At 42.1% G+C, this 21,733-nt stretch overlaps 1 protein-coding gene across 1 annotated transcript in view; it reads right to left on the bottom strand.

Moving 5' to 3' along the window:
• Positions 1-1,269: 1,269 nt before the first annotated feature.
• LOC135532811 (deoxyribonuclease-1-like) overlaps positions 1,270-21,733 on the bottom strand; it is a 26,026-nt gene continuing 5,562 nt past the window's right edge. The window contains 4 exon segments of the mRNA XM_064960244.1: positions 1,270-1,468; positions 17,330-17,423; positions 17,985-18,139; positions 20,541-20,653. Of these exon segments, the coding sequence (XP_064816316.1) occupies positions 1,403-1,468; positions 17,330-17,423; positions 17,985-18,139; positions 20,541-20,653 (428 nt within the window). The 3' untranslated portion in view covers positions 1,270-1,402.

Below are 21,733 nucleotides of genomic sequence, written 5' to 3'. Positions count from 1 at the left end.
AAGGTAGGAGAGAGAGAGGTGGAAGGTAGGAGAGAGAGAGGTGGAAGGTAGGAGAGAGAGAGGTGGAAGGTAGGAGAGAGAGAGGTGGAAGGTAGGAGAGAGAGGTGGAAGGTAGGAGAGAGAGAGGTGGAAGGTAGGAGAGAGAGATGAAAGGTAGGAGAGAGAGAGGTGGAAGGTAGGAGAGAGAGAGGTGGAAGGTAGGAGAGAGAGTGATGGAAGAGGTGGAAGGTAGGAGAGAGAGGTGGAAGGTAGGAGAGAGAGGTGGAAGGTAGGAGAGAGGTGGAAGGTAGGAGAGAGAGGAGGAAGGTAGGAGAGAGGTGGAAGGTAGGAGAGAGAGGTGGAAGGTAGGAGAGAGAGGTGGAAGGTAGGAGAGAGAGGTGGAAGGTAGGAGAGAGAGGTGGAAGGTAGGAGAGAGAGGTGGAAGGTAGGAGAGAGAGGTGGAAGGTAGGAGAGAGAGAGGTGGAAGGTAGGAGAGAGAGAGGTGGAAGGTAGGAGAGAGAGAATGATGGAAGAGGTGGAAGGTAGGAGAGAGGTGGAAGGTAGGAGAGAGGTGAAAGGTAGGAGAGAGAGAGGTGAAAGGTAGGAGAGAGAGAGTGATGGAAGAGGTGGAAGGTAGGAGAGAGAGGTGAAAGGTAGGAGAGAGAGGTGAAAGGTAGGAGAGAGAGGTGGAAGGTAGGAGAGAGAGGTGGAAGGTAGGAGAGAGAGGTGGAAGGTAGGAGAGAGAGGTGGAAGGTAGGAGAGAGAGAATGATGGAAGAGGTGGAAGGTAGGAGAGAGAGGTGGAAGGTAGGAGAGAGAGGTGGAAGGTAGGAGAGAGAGGTGGAAGGTAGGAGAGAGAGAGTGATGGAAGAGGTGAAAGGTAGGAGAGAGAGAGTGATGGAAGAGGTGGAAGGTAGGAGAGAGAGGTGGATGAGCACGAGGCTGGATTCCAACCCACGCTGTCAGTGGTACATTGTACATGTGGTCCAGAGGCAGCAACATGGACCGCTTGACCACCCCAAGCCACATGTTTAAATTGCTTTTCTACATATTTAGTCTGTCTCAATCTTAAAACCTTCAAACGGTTGGGTTTAATTGATCAAACAGTAGCCATGCGTGTTTAATAGGTGTTTCTGATTGGACATCATTCCACTGGTGTCTGAGCTGTTACTGAGGGACAAACAGAACCAAACTCCTAAACGAATGTAGAATTCATATGTAACTCTTCCATCTCTTATAAAGCACTTGTTTCAGCTTGAATGTTGGACACAAACAATAACAGGGACACAGTTCGACTGAGTTTTATTGAAACACGTCGTGGTGATGACACCCTATTCCCTATAGAAGGTTCTGGTCCAAAGTAGTGCACTTCGCAGTGAATAGGGTGCCATTTGAGAGTGTCTGAACACTTCCTGGAGGCGGGCTCATGCAGCAGGGGCGTGACCAATCAGCTTCACCTCAACGGGGTAGTGGTCGCTGACAGCCAATGCCTGAGAGGGGGAGAGAGAGTAGAGATGTACCACTAAGACACTGTTACTCTACCTAGCTCGACACCAACCGTTTAAAATGGGCTGCTAAAATCATTCTGATTAGAAGGCAAATACAAGTAGCTGTCTCTTATTGACTGAGGTGAATGTCCAGTCTCTTATTGACTGAGGTGAATGTCCAGTCTCCTATTGACTGAGGTGAATGTTCAGTCTCTTATTGACTGAGGTGAATGTCCAGTCTCCTATTGACTGAGGTGAATGTTCAGTCTCCTATTGACTGAGGTGAATGTCCAGTCTCCTATTGACTGAGGTGAATGTCTCTTATTGACTGAGGTGAATGTCTCCTATTGACTGAGGTGAATGTCCAGTCTCCTATTGACTGAGGTGAATGTCTCCTATTGACTGAGGTGAATGTCTCCTATTGACTGAGGTGAATGTCCAGTCTCCTATTGACTGAGGTGAATGTCCAGTCTCCTATTGACTGAGGTGAATGTTCAGTCTCCTATTGACTGAGGTGAATGTTCAGTCTCTTATTGACTGAGGTGAATGTCCAGTCTCTTATTGACTGAGGTGAATGTCTCTTATTGACTGAGGTGAATGTTCAGTCTCCTATTGACTGAGGTGAATGTTCAGTCTCCTATTGACTGAGGTGAATGTCCAGTCTCCTATTGACTGAGGTGAATGTTCAGTCTCCTATTGACTGAGGTGAATGTTCAGTCTCCTATTGACTGAGGTGAATGTTCAGTCTCCTATTGACTGAGGTGAATGTCCAGTCTCTTATTGACTGAGGTGAATGTTCAGTCTCTTATTGACTGAGGTGAATGTCTCTTATTGACTGAGGTGAATGTCCAGTCTCTTATTGACTGAGGTGAATGTCTCTTATTGACTGAGGTGAATGTCTCCTATTGACTGAGGTGAATGTTCAGTCTCTTATTGACTGAGGTGAATGTTCAGTCTCTTATTGACTGAGGTGAATGTCTCTTATTGACTGAGGTGAATGTCCAGTCTCTTATTGACTGAGGTGAATGTCTCTTATTGACTGAGGTGAATGTCTCCTATTGACTGAGGTGAATGTCCAGTCTCTTATTGACTGAGGTGAATGTTCAGTCTCCTATTGACTGAGGTGAATGTTCAGTCTCCTATTGACTGAGGTGAATGTTCAGTCTCCTATTGACTGAGGTGAATGTTCAGTCTCCTATTGACTGAGGTGAATGTTCAGTCTCCTATTGACTGAGGTGAATGTCCAGTCTCCTATTGACTGAGGTGAATGTTCAGTCTCTTATTGACTGAGGTGAATGTCCAGTCTCTTATTGACTGAGGGGAATGTCCAGTCTCTTATTGACTGAGGTGAATGTTCAGTCTCTTATTGACTGAGGTGAATGTCTCTTATTGACTGAGGTGAATGTCTCCTATTGACTGAGGTGAATGTCTCCTATTGACTGAGGTGAATGTCTCCTATTGACTGAGGTGAATGTCCAGTCTCCTATTGACTGAGGTGAATGTTCAGTCTCTTATTGACTGAGGTGAATGTCCAGTCTCTTATTGACTGAGGTGAATGTTCAGTCTCCTATTGACTGAGGTGAATGTCCAGTCTCCTATTGACTGAGGTGAATGTCTCTTATTGACTGAGGTGAATGTCCAGTCTCTTATTGACTGAGGTGAATGTCTCTTATTGACTGAGGTGAATGTCTCCTATTGACTGAGGTGAATGTCTCCTATTGACTGAGGTGAATGTCTCCTATTGACTGAGGTGAATGTCCAGTCTCCTATTGACTGAGGTGAATGTCCAGTCTCCTATTGACTGAGGTGAATGTTCAGTCTCTTATTGACTGAGGTGAATGTCCAGTCTCTTATTGACTGAGGTGAATGTTCAGTCTCTTATTGACTGAGGTGAATGTTCAGTCTCTTATTGACTGAGGTGAATGTCCAGTCTCTTATTGACTGAGGTGAATGTTCAGTCTCTTATTGACTGAGGTGAATGTTCAGTCTCCTATTGACTGAGGTGAATGTTCAGTCTCCTATTGACTGAGGTGAATGTTCAGTCTCCTATTGACTGAGGTGAATGTTCAGTCTCTTATTGACTGAGGTGAATGTTCAGTCTCCTATTGACTGAGGTGAATGTTCAGTCTCCTATTGACTGAGGTGAATGTCCAGTCTCTTATTGACTGAGGTGAATGTCCAGTCTCTTATTGACTGAGGTGAATGTCCAGTCTCCTATTGACTGAGGTGAATGTTCAGTCTCTTATTGACTGAGGTGAATGTTCAGTCTCCTATTGACTGAGGTGAATGTTCAGTCTCCTATTGACTGAGGTGAATGTTCAGTCTCCTATTGACTGAGGTGAATGTTCAGTCTCTTATTGACTGAGGTGAATGTTCAGTCTCTTATTGACTGAGGTGAATGTTCAGTCTCTTATTGACTGAGGTGAATGTCCAGTCTCCTATTGACTGAGGTGAATGTCTCCTAATGACTGAGGTGAATGTCCAGTCTCTTATTGACTGAGGTGAATGTCCAGTCTCTTATTGACTGAGGTGAATGTCCAGTCTCCTATTGACTGAGGTGAATGTTCAGTCTCTTATTGACTGAGGTGAATGTTCAGTCTCCTATTGACTGAGGTGAATGTCTCCTATTGACTGAGGTGAATGTCCAGTCTCTTATTGACTGAGGTGAATGTTCAGTCTCCTATTGACTGAGGTGAATGTTCAGTCTCTTATTGACTGAGGTGAATGTTCAGTCTCTTATTGACTGAGGTGAATGTTCAGTCTCCTATTGACTGAGGTGAATGTTCAGTCTCCTATTGACTGAGGTGAATGTTCAGTCTCCTATTGACTGAGGTGAATGTTCAGTCTCTTATTGACTGAGGTGAATGTCTCTTATTGACTGAGGTGAATGTCTCTTATTGACTGAGGTGAATGTTCAGTCTCTTATTGACTGAGGTGAATGTCCAGTCTCCTATTGACTGAGGTGAATGTTCAGTCTCCTATTGACTGAGGTGAATGTTCAGTCTCCTATTGACTGAGGTGAATGTTCAGTCTCCTATTGACTGAGGTGAATGTTCAGTCTCTTATTGACTGAGGTGAATGTTCAGTCTCCTATTGACTGAGGTGAATGTTCAGTCTCCTATTGACTGAGGTGAATGTTCAGTCTCTTATTGACTGAGGTGAATGTCCAGTCTCCTATTGACTGAGGTGAATGTTCAGTCTCTTATTGACTGAGGTGAATGTCCAGTCTCCTATTGACTGAGGTGAATGTTCGGTCTCCTATTGACTGAGGTGAATGTTCAGTCTCCTATTGACTGAGGTGAATGTTCAGTCTCCTATTGACTGAGGTGAATGTTCAGTCTCCTATTGACTGAGGTGAATGTCCAGTCTCTTATTGACTGAGGGGAATGTTCAGTCTCTTATTGACTGAGGTGAATGTCCAGTCTCTTATTGACTGAGGGGAATGTTCAGTCTCCTATTGACTGAGGGGAATGTTCAGTCTCCTATTGACTGAGGGGAATGTTCAGTCTCCTATTGACTGAGGGGAATGTTCAGTCTCCTATTGAATGAGGGGAATGTTCAGTCTCCTATTGAATGAGGTGAATGTTCAGTCTCCTATTGAATGAGGTGAATGTTCAGTCTCCTATTGACTGAGGTGAATGTTCAGTCTCTTATTGACTGAGGTGAATGTTCAGTCTCCTATTGACTGAGGTGAATGTTCAGTCTCTTATTGACTGAGGTGAATGTTCGGTCTCCTATTGACTGAGGTGAATGTCTCTTATTGACTGAGGTGAATGTTCAGTCTCCTATTGACTGAGGGGAATGTTCAGTCTCCTATTGACTGAGGGGAATGTTCAGTCTCTTATTGACTGAGGTGAATGTCCAGTCTCCTATTGACTGAGGTGAATGTTCAGTCTCCTATTGACTGAGGTGAATGTTCAGTCTCTTATTGACTGAGGTGAATGTCCAGTCTCCTATTGACTGAGGTGAATGTTCAGTCTCTTATTGACTGAGGTGAATGTTCAGTCTCTTATTGACTGAGGTAAATGTTCAGTCTCCTATTGACTGAGGTGAATGTCCAGTCTCCTATTGACTGAGGTGAATGTTCAGTCTCCTATTGACTGAGGTGAATGTTCAGTCTCCTATTGACTGAGGTGAATGTTCAGTCTCCTATTGACTGAGGTGAATGTCCAGTCTCTTATTGACTGAGGTGAATGTCCAGTCTCTTATTGACTGAGGTGAATGTCCAGTCTCCTATTGACTGAGGTGAATGTCCAGTCTCCTATTGACTGAGGTGAATGTCCAGTCTCTTATTGACTGAGGTGAATGTCTCCTATTGACTGAGGTGAATGTTCAGTCTCCTATTGACTGAGGTGAATGTTCAGTCTCCTATTGACTGAGGTGAATGTCCAGTCTCTTATTGACTGAGGTGAATGTCCAGTCTCCTATTGACTGAGGTGAATGTCCAGTCTCCTATTGACTGAGGTGAATGTTCAGTCTCCTATTGACTGAGTCAATTTTGCTTGTTTTTGCTGAGAGTTTTTAAATTGTGTAGAAATGCACAGACTAGAGATAAGAGTTTATTTACTGTCGAGGGGAAGCCTGACTTGAGGGGAAATATGCAGAAATCGCTCCTCCATTTCCTGGTTGCTAAAATTCTAATACTTCCCCTAATTTCATTGTATGTGACAAAACTAGCAAGTGTAGAGAATCATTGTACCATATGAACGGCTAAGAAATAAATCATCAACAACCCAAAATATCACACTTTTTTTGGGTTAAAGGTAGACTCAGTGAGATGACGTTGCAGTGAGCATCACCACATATTCTGAAATGAACCCTTGCTGAGACTTTGCTATGACACAGTCCCAAAAAGTATCTGCACAGGTGCGCTTCACGCTGCTACAACGTGGTAGCTACGGGACCTGGGCAGAGGAGAGGTTGAGGGCAGGTAGCCTACTGGTTAGAGCAGTGGTCACCAACCGGTCGATCTTCAAGGCATTCCTAGTCGATCACCAAACAGTTCTGTGGGGAAGCCAATGATAAAAGGCTTGCTTGACTTTTTTTGTTGTATTTGTGTTGCCCTGTTGGTGGTTGGTCCACTTGATTCAGAAGCCCTGTTGGCGATAGGTGCACTTGATTCAGAAGCCCTGTTGGTGCACTTGATTCAGAAGCCCTGTTGGTGCACTTGATTCAGAAGCCCTGTTGGTGCACTTGATTCAGAAGCCCTGTTGGTGCACTTGATTCAGAAGCCCTGTTGGTGCACTTGATTCAGAAGCCCTGTTGGTGCACTTGATTCAGAAGCCCTGTTGGTGCACTTGATTCAGAAGCCCTGTTGGTGGTTGGTGCACTTGATTCAGAAGCCCTGTTGGTGCACTTGATTCAGAAGCCCTGTTGGTGCACTTGATTCAGAATCCCTGTTGGTGGTTGGTGCACTTGATTCAGAAGCCCTGTTGGTGGTAGGTGCACTTGATTCAGAAGCCCTGTTGGTGGTTGGTGCACTTGATTCAGAAGCCCTGTTGGCGGTTGGAACCGAATCATTTGTCTGAAAAGACAAACTCCGCCTACCCGGCGGACCGGGAGATCTGTGGCTTAATCGAGTTCTCATACTGCGCTGGCCAATCGGATGTCTCAAATCAACGTTCCGACAGTTTCATCGACCAGTAGTTGGTGACCACTGGGTTAGAGCCTTGGTCCAGTAACCCAAATGTTGCCGGTTCCAATACCCGAGCCGACAAGGTGAAAAATCTGTCCATGTGGCCTTGACCAAGGCACTTAACCCTGATTCGCTCCAGGGGGGAAGGACTACTATGACTGACCCTGTACAACAACACCTATCATACCACTATGTCTGACCCAGTAAAACAACACCTATCATACTACTATGACTGACCCTGTAAAACAACACCTATCATACTACTATGACCCTGTACAACAACACCTATCACACTACTATGTCTGACCCTGTAAAACAACACCTATCATACTACTATGACTGACCCTGTACAACAACACCTATCACACTACTATGACTGACCCTGTACAACAACACCTATCACACTACTATGACTGACCCTGTAAAACAACACCTATCATACTACTATGACTGACCCTGTAAAACAACACCTATCATACTACTATGACTGACCCTGTAAAACAACACCTATCACACTACTATGACTGACCCTGTAAAACAACACCTATCATACTACTATGACCCTGTAAAACAACACCTATCATACTACTATGACTGACCCTGTACAACAACACCTATCACACTACTATGACTGACCCTGTAAAACAACACCTATCATACTACTATGACTGACCCTATAAAACAACACCTATCATACTACTATGATTGACCCTGTAAAACAACACCTATCATACTACTACGACCCTGTAAAACAACACCTATCACACTACTATGACTGACCCTGTAAAACAACACCTATCATACTACTATGACCCTGTAAAACAATACCTATCATACTACTATGACTGACCCTGTAAAACAACACCTATCACACTACTATGACTGACCCTGTACAACAACACCTATCATACCACTATGTCTGACCCAGTAAAACAACACCTATCATACTACTATGACCCTGTACAACAACACCTATCACACTACTATGACTGACCCTGTACAACAACACCTATCATACTACTATGACTGACCCTGTAAAACAACACCTATCATACTTCTATGACTGACCCTGTACAACAACACCTATCATACTACTATGACTGACCCTGTAAAACAACACCTATCATACTACTATGACTGACCCTGTACAACAACACCTATCATACTACTATGACCCTGTACAACAACACCTATCACACTACTATGTCTGACCCTGTAAAACAACACCTATCATACTACTATGACTGACCCTGTACAACAACACCTATCACACTACTATGACTGACCCTGTACAACAACACCTATCACACTACTATGACTGACCCTGTAAAACAACACCTATCATACTACTATGACTGACCCTGTAAAACAACACCTATCATACTACTATGACTGACCCTGTAAAACAACACCTATCACACTACTATGACTGACCCTGTAAAACAACACCTATCATACTACTATGACCCTGTAAAACAACACCTATCATACTACTATGACTGACCCTGTACAACAACACCTATCACACTACTATGACTGACCCTGTAAAACAACACCTATCATACTACTATGACTGACCCTATAAAACAACACCTATCATACTACTATGATTGACCCTGTAAAACAACACCTATCATACTACTACGACCCTGTAAAACAACACCTATCATACTACTATGACCCTGTAAAACAACACCTATCATACTACTATGACTGACCCTGTACAACAACACCTATCACACTACTATGACTGACCCTGTAAAACAACACCTATCATACTACTATGACTGACCCTATAAAACAACACCTATCATACTACTATGATTGACCCTGTAAAACAACACCTATCATACTACTACGACCCTGTAAAACAACACCTATCACACTACTATGACTGACCCTGTAAAACAACACCTATCATACTACTATGACCCTGTAAAACAATACCTATCATACTACTATGACTGACCCTGTAAAACAACACCTATCACACTACTATGACTGACCCTGTACAACAACACCTATCATACCACTATGTCTGACCCAGTAAAACAACACCTATCATACTACTATGACCCTGTACAACAACACCTATCACACTACTATGACTGACCCTGTACAACAACACCTATCATACTACTATGACTGACCCTGTAAAACAACACCTATCATACTTCTATGACTGACCCTGTACAACAACACCTATCATACTACTATGACTGACCCTGTAAAACAACACCTATCATACTACTATGACTGACCCTGTACAACAACACCTATCATACTACTATGACCCTGTACAACAACACCTATCACACTACTATGTCTGACCCTGTAAAACAACACCTATCATACTACTATGACTGACCCTGTACAACAACACCTATCACACTACTATGACTGACCCTGTACAACAACACCTATCACACTACTATGACTGACCCTGTAAAACAACACCTATCATACTACTATGACTGACCCTGTAAAACAACACCTATCATACTACTATGACTGACCCTGTAAAACAACACCTATCACACTACTATGACTGACCCTGTAAAACAACACCTATCATACTACTATGACCCTGTAAAACAACACCTATCATACTACTATGACTGACCCTGTACAACAACACCTATCACACTACTATGACTGACCCTGTAAAACAACACCTATCATACTACTATGACTGACCCTATAAAACAACACCTATCATACTACTATGATTGACCCTGTAAAACAACACCTATCATACTACTACGACCCTGTAAAACAACACCTATCACACTACTATGACTGACCCTGTAAAACAACACCTATCATACTACTATGACCCTGTAAAACAATACCTATCATACTACTATGACTGACCCTGTAAAACAACACCTATCACACTACTATGACTGACCCTGTACAACAACACCTATCATACCACTATGTCTGACCCAGTAAAACAACACCTATCATACTACTATGACCCTGTACAACAACACCTATCACACTACTATGACTGACCCTGTACAACAACACCTATCATACTACTATGACTGACCCTGTAAAACAACACCTATCATACTACTATGACTGACCCTGTACAACAACACCTATCATACTACTATGACTGACCCTGTAAAACAACACCTATCATACTACTATGACTGACCCTGTACAACAACACCTATCATACTACTCTGACCCTGTAAAACAACACCTATCACACTACTATGACTGACCCTGTACAACAACACCTATCATACCACTATGTCTGACCCAGTAAAACAACACCTATCATACTACTATGACCCTGTACAACAACACCTATCACACTACTATGACTGACCCTGTACAACAACACCTATCACACTACTATGACTGACCCTGTAAAACAACACCTATCATACTACTATGACTGACCCTGTAAAACAACACCTATCATACTACTATGACTGACCCTGTAAAACAACACCTATCATACTACTATGACTGACCCTGTACAACAACACCTATCACACTACTATGACTGACCCTGTAAAACAACACCTATCATACTACTATGACCCTGTAAAACAACACCTATCATACTACTATGACTGACCCTGTAAAACAACACCTATCATACTACTATGACTGACCCTGTACAACAACACCTATCATACTACTATGACCCTGTAAAACAACACCTATCATACTACTATGACTGACCCTGTAAAACAACACCTATCATACTACTATGACTGACCCTGTACAACAACACCTATCACACTACTATGACTGACCCTGTAAAACAACACCTATCACACTACTATGACTGACCCTGTAAAACAACACCTATCATACTACTATGACCCTGTAAAACAACACCTATCATACTACTATGACTGACCCTGTAAAACAACACCTATCATACTACTACGACCCTGTGAAACAACACCTATCACACTACTATGACTGACCCTGTAAAACAACACCTATCATACTACTATGACCCTGTAAAACAACACCTATCATGCTACTATGACTGACCCTGTAAAACAACACCTATCACACTACTATGACTGACCCTGTAAAACAACACCTATCATACTACTATGACCCTGTAAAACAACACCTATCATACTACTATGACTGACCCTGTAAAACAACACCTATCATACTACTATGACTGACCCTGTACAACAACACCTATCACACTACTATGACTGACCCTGTAAAACAACACCTATCATACTACTATGACTGACCCTATAAAACAACACCTATCATACTACTATGACTGACCCTGTAAAACAACACCTATCATACTACTATGACTGACCCTGTACAACAACACCTATCACACTACTATGACTGACCCTGTAAAACAACACCTATCATACTACTATGACTGACCCTATAAAACAACACCTATCATACTACTATGACTGACCCTGTAAAACAACACCTATCATACTACTACGACCCTGTAAAACAACACCTATCACACTACTATGACTGACCCTGTAAAACAACACCTATCATACTACTATGACTGACCCTGTAAAACAACACCTATCATACTACTATGACTGACCCTGTACAACAACACCTATCATACTACTATGACTGACCCTGTAAAACAACACCTATCATACTACTACGACCCTGTAAAACAACACCTATCACACTACTATGACTGACCCTGTAAAACAACACCTATCATACTACTATGACCCTGTAAAACAATACCTATCATACTACTATGACTGACCCTGTAAAACAACACCTATCACACTACTATGACTGACCCTGTACAACAACACCTATCATACCACTATGTCTGACCCAGTAAAACAACACCTATCATACTACTATGACCCTGTACAACAACACCTATCACACTACTATGACTGACCCTGTACAACAACACCTATCATACTACTATGACTGACCCTGTAAAACAACACCTATCATACTTCTATGACTGACCCTGTACAACAACACCTATCATACTACTATGACTGACCCTGTAAAACAACACCTATCATACTACTATGACTGACCCTGTACAACAACACCTATCATACTACTATGACCCTGTACAACAACACCTATCACACTACTATGTCTGACCCTGTAAAACAACACCTATCATACTACTATGACTGACCCTGTACAACAACACCTATCACACTACTATGACTGACCCTGTACAACAACACCTATCACACTACTATGACTGACCCTGTAAAACAACACCTATCATACTACTATGACTGACCCTGTAAAACAACACCTATCATACTACTATGACTGACCCTGTAAAACAACACCTATCACACTACTATGACTGACCCTGTAAAACAACACCTATCATACTACTATGACCCTGTAAAACAACACCTATCATACTACTATGACTGACCCTGTACAACAACACCTATCACACTACTATGACTGACCCTGTAAAACAACACCTATCATACTACTATGACTGACCCTATAAAACAACACCTATCATACTACTATGATTGACCCTGTAAAACAACACCTATCATACTACTACGACCCTGTAAAACAACACCTATCACACTACTATGACTGACCCTGTAAAACAACACCTATCATACTACTATGACCCTGTAAAACAATACCTATCATACTACTATGACTGACCCTGTAAAACAACACCTATCACACTACTATGACTGACCCTGTACAACAACACCTATCATACCACTATGTCTGACCCAGTAAAACAACACCTATCATACTACTATGACCCTGTACAACAACACCTATCACACTACTATGACTGACCCTGTACAACAACACCTATCATACTACTATGACTGACCCTGTAAAACAACACCTATCATACTACTATGACTGACCCTGTACAACAACACCTATCATACTACTATGACTGACCCTGTAAAACAACACCTATCATACTACTATGACTGACCCTGTACAACAACACCTATCATACTACTCTGACCCTGTAAAACAACACCTATCACACTACTATGACTGACCCTGTACAACAACACCTATCATACCACTATGTCTGACCCAGTAAAACAACACCTATCATACTACTATGACCCTGTACAACAACACCTATCACACTACTATGACTGACCCTGTACAACAACACCTATCACACTACTATGACTGACCCTGTAAAACAACACCTATCATACTACTATGACTGACCCTGTAAAACAACACCTATCATACTACTATGACTGACCCTGTAAAACAACACCTATCATACTACTATGACTGACCCTGTACAACAACACCTATCACACTACTATGACTGACCCTGTAAAACAACACCTATCATACTACTATGACCCTGTAAAACAACACCTATCATACTACTATGACTGACCCTGTAAAACAACACCTATCATACTACTATGACTGACCCTGTACAACAACACCTATCATACTACTATGACCCTGTAAAACAACACCTATCATACTACTATGACTGACCCTGTAAAACAACACCTATCATACTACTATGACTGACCCTGTACAACAACACCTATCACACTACTATGACTGACCCTGTAAAACAACACCTATCACACTACTATGACTGACCCTGTAAAACAACACCTATCATACTACTATGACCCTGTAAAACAACACCTATCATACTACTATGACTGACCCTGTAAAACAACACCTATCATACTACTACGACCCTGTGAAACAACACCTATCACACTACTATGACTGACCCTGTAAAACAACACCTATCATACTACTATGACCCTGTAAAACAACACCTATCATGCTACTATGACTGACCCTGTAAAACAACACCTATCACACTACTATGACTGACCCTGTAAAACAACACCTATCATACTACTATGACCCTGTAAAACAACACCTATCATACTACTATGACTGACCCTGTAAAACAACACCTATCATACTACTATGACTGACCCTGTACAACAACACCTATCACACTACTATGACTGACCCTGTAAAACAACACCTATCATACTACTATGACTGACCCTATAAAACAACACCTATCATACTACTATGACTGACCCTGTAAAACAACACCTATCATACTACTATGACTGACCCTGTACAACAACACCTATCACACTACTATGACTGACCCTGTAAAACAACACCTATCATACTACTATGACTGACCCTATAAAACAACACCTATCATACTACTATGACTGACCCTGTAAAACAACACCTATCATACTACTACGACCCTGTAAAACAACACCTATCACACTACTATGACTGACCCTGTAAAACAACACCTATCATACTACTATGACTGACCCTGTAAAACAACACCTATCATACTACTATGACTGACCCTGTACAACAACACCTATCATACTACTATGACTGACCCTGTAAAACAACACCTATCATACTACTACGACCCTGTAAAACAACACCTATCACACTACTATGACTGACCCTGTAAAACAACACCTATCATACTACTATGACCCTGTAAAACAACACCTATCATACTACTATGACTGACCCTGTAAAACAACACCTATCATACTACTATGACCCTGTAAAACAACACCTATCATACTACTATGACTGACCCTATAAAACAACACCTATCATACTACTATGACTGACCCTGTACAACAACACCTATCATACTACTATGACTGACCCTATAAAACAACACCTATCATACTACTATGACCCTGTAAAACAACACCTATCATACTACTATGACTGACCCTGTAAAACAACACATATCATACTACTATGACTGACCCTGTAAAACAACACCTATCATACTACTATGACCCTGTACAACAACACCTATAATACTACTATGACTGACCCTGTACAACAACACCTATCACACTACTATGACTGACCCTGTAAAACAACACCTATCATACTACTATGACTGACCCTGTAAAACAACACCTATCATACTACTATGACTGGCCCTGTACAACAACACCTATCATACTACTATGACTGACCCTGTAAAACAACACCTATCATACTACTCTGACCCTGTAAAACAACACCTATCATACTACTATGACTGACCCTGTACAACATCACCTATCATACTACTATGACCCTGTACAACAACACCTATCATACTACTATGACCCTGTAAAACAACACCTATCATACCACTATGACTGACCCTGTAAAACAACACCTATCATACTACTATGACTGACCCTGTAAAACAACACCTATCATACTACTATGACTGACCCTGTAAACAACACCTATCATACTACTATGACTGACCCTGTACAACAACACCTATCATACTACTATGACTGACCCTGTAAAACAACACCTATCATACTACTATGACTGACCCTGTACAACAACACCTATCATACTACTCTGACCCTGTAAAACAACACCTATCATACTACTATGACCCTGTAGAACAACACCTATCATACTACTATGACTGACCCTGTAAACAACACCTATCATACTACTATGACTGACCCTGTAGAACAACACCTATCATACTACTATGACCCTGTAAAACAACACCTATCATACTACTATGACTGACCCTGTACAACAACACCTATTATACTACTATGACTGACCCTGTAAAGCAACACCTATCATACTACTATGACTGACCCTGTAGAACAACACCTATCATTCTACTATGACTGACAATGTAAAACAACACCTATCATACTACTATGACTGACCCTGTAAAGCAACACCTATCATACTACTCTGACCCTGTAAAACAACACCTATCACACTACTATGACTGACCCTGTAAAACAACACCTATCATACTAGTATGACTGACCCTGTACAACAACACCTATCATACTACTATGACCCTGTAAAACAACACCTATCATACTACTATGACTGACCCTGTACAACAACACCTATCATACTACTATGACTGACCCTGTAAAACAACACCTATCACACTACTATGACTGACCCTGTAAAACAACACCTATCATACTACTATGACTGACCCTGTACAACAACACCTATCATACTACTATGACTGACCCTGTAGAACAACACCTATCACACTACTATGACTGACCCTGTAAAACAACACCTATCATACTACTATGACTGACCCTGTAAAACAACACCTATCATAGTACTATGACTGACCCTGTACAACAACACCTACCATACTACTATGACTGACCCTGTAAAACAACACCTATCATACTACTATGACTGACCCTGTGAAACAACACCTATCATACTACTATGACTGACCCTGTAAAACAACACCTATCACACTACTATGACTGACCCTGTAAAACAACACCTATCATACTACTATGACTGACCCTGTACAGCAACACCTATCATACTACTATGACTGACCCTGTACAACAACACCTATCATACTACTATGACCCTGTAAAACAACACCTATCATACTACTATGACTGACCCTGTAAAACAACACCTATCATGCTGCTATGACTGACCCTGTAAAACAACACCTATCATACTACTATGACTGACCCTGTACAGCAACACCTATCATACTACTATGACTGACCCTGTACAACAACACCTATCATACTACTATGACCCTGTAAAACAACACCTATCATACTACTATGACTGACCCTGTAAAACAACACCTATCATACTACTATGACTGACCCTGTACAACAACACCTATCATACTACTATGACTGACCCTGTAAAACAACACCTATCACACTACTATGACTGACCCTGTAAAACAACACCTATCACACTACTATGACTGACCCTGTACAACAACACCTATCATACTACTATGACTGACCCTGTAAAACAACACCTATCACACTACTATGACTGACCCTGTAAAACAACACCTATCATACTACTATGACTGACCCTGTACAACAACACCTATCACACTACTATGACTGACCCTGTACAACAACACCTATCACACTACTATGACTGACCCTGTAAAACAACACCTATCATACTACTATGACTGACCCTGTACAACAACACCTATCACACTACTATGACTGACCCTGTAAAACAACACCTATCACACTACTATGACTGACCCTGTACAACAACACATTCCACTGCACCTATCCTGTGTATGAGACAATGAAAGTTTACCCTCGCGCTTCAATGCCATCAGTTGTGTAAATTGACCCGATATTGTGTTGACTTCGTGCCACATCATCTGACTGAGTCCACCTTTAAGGGGCAAGAGTTGTTACCATGCTGTGGCTGAGCTTCAGGTGAGTCATGTAGTTGAACACCTCAGCCGACCCATGGACCACTCCTCTCATCATCTCAGTGGTGGCCACCACCCTTCACAACCAGACCAACAGTTAGTCTGTGAGTGAGTGTGTGTGTGAGTTGGTGTGTGTGTGAGTTTGTGTGTGTGTGTGTGTGTGTGTGTGTGTGTGTGTGTGTGTGTGTGTGTGTGTGTGTGTGTGTGTGTGTGTGTGTGTGTGTGTGTGTGTGTGTGTGTGTGTGTGTGTAAGTTTGTGTGAGTGTGTGACTATGCTAGGTCTGACCTGTCGTGGGGGCAGTTGGTGTGTGTGTGTGTGTTGGAAATGTGTGTGTGTAAATGTGTGTGTTTGTGGTTGCATGTGTATAGGTGTCTCTGACCTGTCGTAGGGACAGTCGGTGTTAGAGACCGTGGTGTCAGCGTGGTCAGGTATCAGCCAGTGTGTGTGTGTATAGGTGTCTCTGACCTGTTGTAGGGACAGTCGGTGTTGGAGACCGTGGTGTCAGCGTGGTCAGGTATCAGCCAGTGTGTGTGTGTATAGGTGTCTCTGACCTGTCGTAGGGACAGTCGGTGTTGGAGACCGTGGTGTCAGCGTGGTCAGGTATCAGCCAGTGTGTGTGTGTATAGGTGTCTCTGACCTGTCGTAGGGACAGTCGGTGTTGGAGACCGTGGTGTCAGCGTGGTCAGGGATCAGCCAGTGGTATCTGTGGTCTGTGAAGAGACGTATCCGCTGCCAGTCTGATCCACTGACGTAGCGACAGCCTGCGTTGAAGTCCCCCAGCAGCACTATGTCCTGCCAATCAATCAATAAATCTATCAATCAATCATTTCATCAACCAATCAATCAATCGATCAATACATCAATCAATCAATCGATCAATACATCAATCAATAAATCGATCAATGCATGAATCAATCAATCGATCAATTCTTCAATCAATCAATCAATTCATCAATCAATCAATCGATCAATTCATCAATCAATCAATCAATTCATCAATCAATCGATCAATTCATCAATCAATCGATCAATTCATCAATCAATCAATCGATCAATTCATCAATCAATCAATCGATCAATTCATCAATCAATTCATCAATCGATCAAACCTTTGCGTGCAAGTCAAGTTTCATGTTTTAATGTTACGTGCACAAGAACAGTGGAATGCCTTTTATCTTGTAAACTCTTAAAACCCAACAATGCAATAATCAACATCAATGTAGTACAACACTGAACAAAAATATAAACCCAACATGCAACAATTTCAAAGATTTTACTGAGTTACAGTTCATATGAGGAAATGAGTCAATTTAAATCAATTCATTAGGCCCTGATCTACAGATTTCACATGACTGGGAATACAGATCTGCATCTGTTGGTCAGACACCTTAATAAAACAGTAGGAGTGTGGATCAGAAAACCAGTCAGTATCTGGTGTGACCACCATTTGCCTCATGCAGCGCGACACATCTCCTTCACCTAGAGTTGATCAGGCTGTTGATTGTGGCCTGTGGAATGTTGACCCAGTCCTCTTCAATGGCTGTTCAAAGTTGCTGGATATTGGCGGGAACTGGAACACGCTGTCGTACACATCTATCCAGAGCATCCCAAACATGCTCAATAGGTGACATGTCTATCCAGAGCATCCCAAACATGCTCAATAGGTGACATGTCTATCCATAGCATCCCAAACATGCTCAATAGGTGACATGTCTATCCAGAGCATCCCAAACATGCTCAATGGGTGACATGTCTGGTGAGGATGCAGGTCATGAAGGAACTGGGACATTTTCAGCGTCCAGGAATTGTGTACAGGTCCTTGCGACATGGGGCAGAGCATTATCATGCTGAAACATGAGGTGAGGGCGGTGTATGAATGACACAACAATGGGCCTCAGGATCTCATCACAGTATCTCTGTGCATTCAAATTGCCATCGATAAAATGCAATTGTGTTCATTATCCTTAACTTATGCCTGCCCATACCATAACCCCACCACCACCACGGGGCACTCTGTCCAAAACGTAATTATTTTCCACCATAATTTGCAAATAAATTCATTAAAAATCCTACAATGTGATTTTCTGGATTTTTTTCTCTCATTTTGTCTGTCATAGTTGAAGTGTACCTATGATGAAAATTACAGGCCTCTCTCATCTTTTTAAGTGGGAGAACTTGCACAATTGGTGGCTGACTAAATACTTTTTTTGCCCCACTGTATATACAGGGTCAGTTCCAATAGCATATTTACAACATGCAGGGATACTGGAGTGATAGAGTACTGTATGTAGAGGGGTGAGGAGACATCAGAATATATGATAACCAGGGATACTGGAGTGATAGAGTACTGTATGTAGAGGGGTGAGGTGACATCAGAATATATGATAACCAGGGATACTGGAGTGATAGAGGAGACATCAGAATATATGATAACCAGGGATACTGGAGTGATAGAGTACTGTATGTGGAGGGGTGAGGTGACATCAGAGTATATGATAAACAGGGATACTGGAGTGATAGAGTACTGTATGTGGAGGGGTGAGGTGACATCAGAATATATGATAACCAGGGATACTGGAGTGATAGAGTACTGTATGTAGAGGGGTGAGGTGACATCAGAATATATGATAAACAAGAATAGCAGCAGTGATTGTACGATACATTTCCATGACACACTGACCAGGTGGATCCGGGTTAAAGATATGATCCCTCATTGATGTCACTTAGTTAAATCCACTTCAATCAGTGTCGATAAAGAGGTGGAGATCAGATGATGAAGATGAAGGAGAGGAGACAGGGTAGCCCTTTCCTGCAGTTAAAGACCAACATCTCCCTCTTTGGCCTCATGGGTAGTAATAATAATATTAATATGATTAAATACTAAATCATATTTTATTTATTATTATTATTTTATATTTTTTTTTCATCATGAATATAAAGGGTAATGGTTATATGTGTGTGTGTGGAGTCAGTATACACGTGTCAGTGTGTGTGTGTGTGTCAGTTGGTGTGTGTGTGTGTGTGTGTCAGTGTGTGTGTGTGTCAGTTGGTGTGTGTGTGTGTGTAGAGTCCATAGAGAGAAAATAAAATCAAAGCCAGTATTGAAGTCCCCTAGCAGAACTACTACAGAGGAGGAGTGTGTGTGTGCGTGCCTGTGCCTGTGTTTGTGTGTGTGTGTGTGTTGTATAGTCACATTGGTGTTCCAGCGAGCTCTGACGTCAGCGGCCACATCGTACAGAGCGTCAACCTCCTTCACTGCCGAGTCTGGAGACGTGTGTTGAGGAATCAAAACAAAGTTCCTCACAGCTAGAAGAGAGGGAGGGTGGGGAGGTGGGGAGGGAGAGAGTGGGTGGGAGGGAGGGAGGGGGCAGGGAGGGAGAGAGGGAGGGAGGTGGGGAGGAGAGAGTGAGGGAGGGAGGGAGGGAGGGAGGGAGGAGGGAGGGAGGGAGGGAGGGAGGGAGGGAGGGAGGGAGGGAGGGAGAAAAACACCGGAATGGAGAGTTAAAGATTTAATATCTTCATTAATCAAGACAGTTCCGAAATGTTTTGCAGCAGTCAAGTTTTTCAAGATATTCAGCCTGGTCTCATAGACGAGATGTATATCATAGATGTAGATAGACTAGATGGAACTGTAGCGCTGGGAGTCGGGATGCAGGTTCAGGGAGTGTATTTAATAAATGAACAAAACAAGAAGCACGGGTACAGACATGAACACTGGACCAGAAACAATAACGCCTGGGGAAGGAACCAAAGGGAGGTGTTGGAGACAGACAGTTGAGGTGGGAAGTTTACATACACTTTGGTTGGAGTCATTAGAACTCGTTTTACAACCACTCCACAAATTTATTGTTAACAAACTATAGTTTATAGTTTATAGGACAGTTTATAGGACATCTACTTTGTGCAGGACACAAGTAATTTTTCCAACAATTGTTTACAGAAAGATTATTTCACTTATAATTCATTGTATCACAATTCCAGTGCGTCAGAAGTTTACATACACTAAGTTGACTGTGCCTTTAAACAGCTTGGAAAATTCCCGAAAATTATGTCATGGCTTTAGAAGCTTCTGATAGGCTAATTGACATCATTTGAGTCAATTGGAGGTGTACCTGTGGATGTATTTCAAGGCCAACCTTCAAACTCAGTGCCTTTTTGCTTGACATCATGGGAAAATCAAAAGAAATCAGCCAAGACCTCAGAAGAAAATTGTAGACCTCCATAAGTCTGGTTCATCCTTGGGAGCAATTTCCAAACACCTGAAGGTGCCACGTTCATCTGTACAAACAATAGTACACAAGTATAAACACCATGGGACCATGCAGCCGTCATACCGCTCAGGAAGGAGACATGTTCTGTCTCCTAGAGATGAACGTACTTTCGTGC

Source organism: Oncorhynchus masou, unplaced genomic scaffold, assembly GCF_036934945.1.
Source record: "Oncorhynchus masou masou isolate Uvic2021 unplaced genomic scaffold, UVic_Omas_1.1 unplaced_scaffold_2043, whole genome shotgun sequence".
NCBI lineage: Eukaryota > Metazoa > Chordata > Actinopteri > Salmoniformes > Salmonidae > Oncorhynchus > Oncorhynchus masou.
Note: the sequence above shows the minus strand (reverse complement) of the source record. Positions and strands in the feature narration are given on the sequence as shown.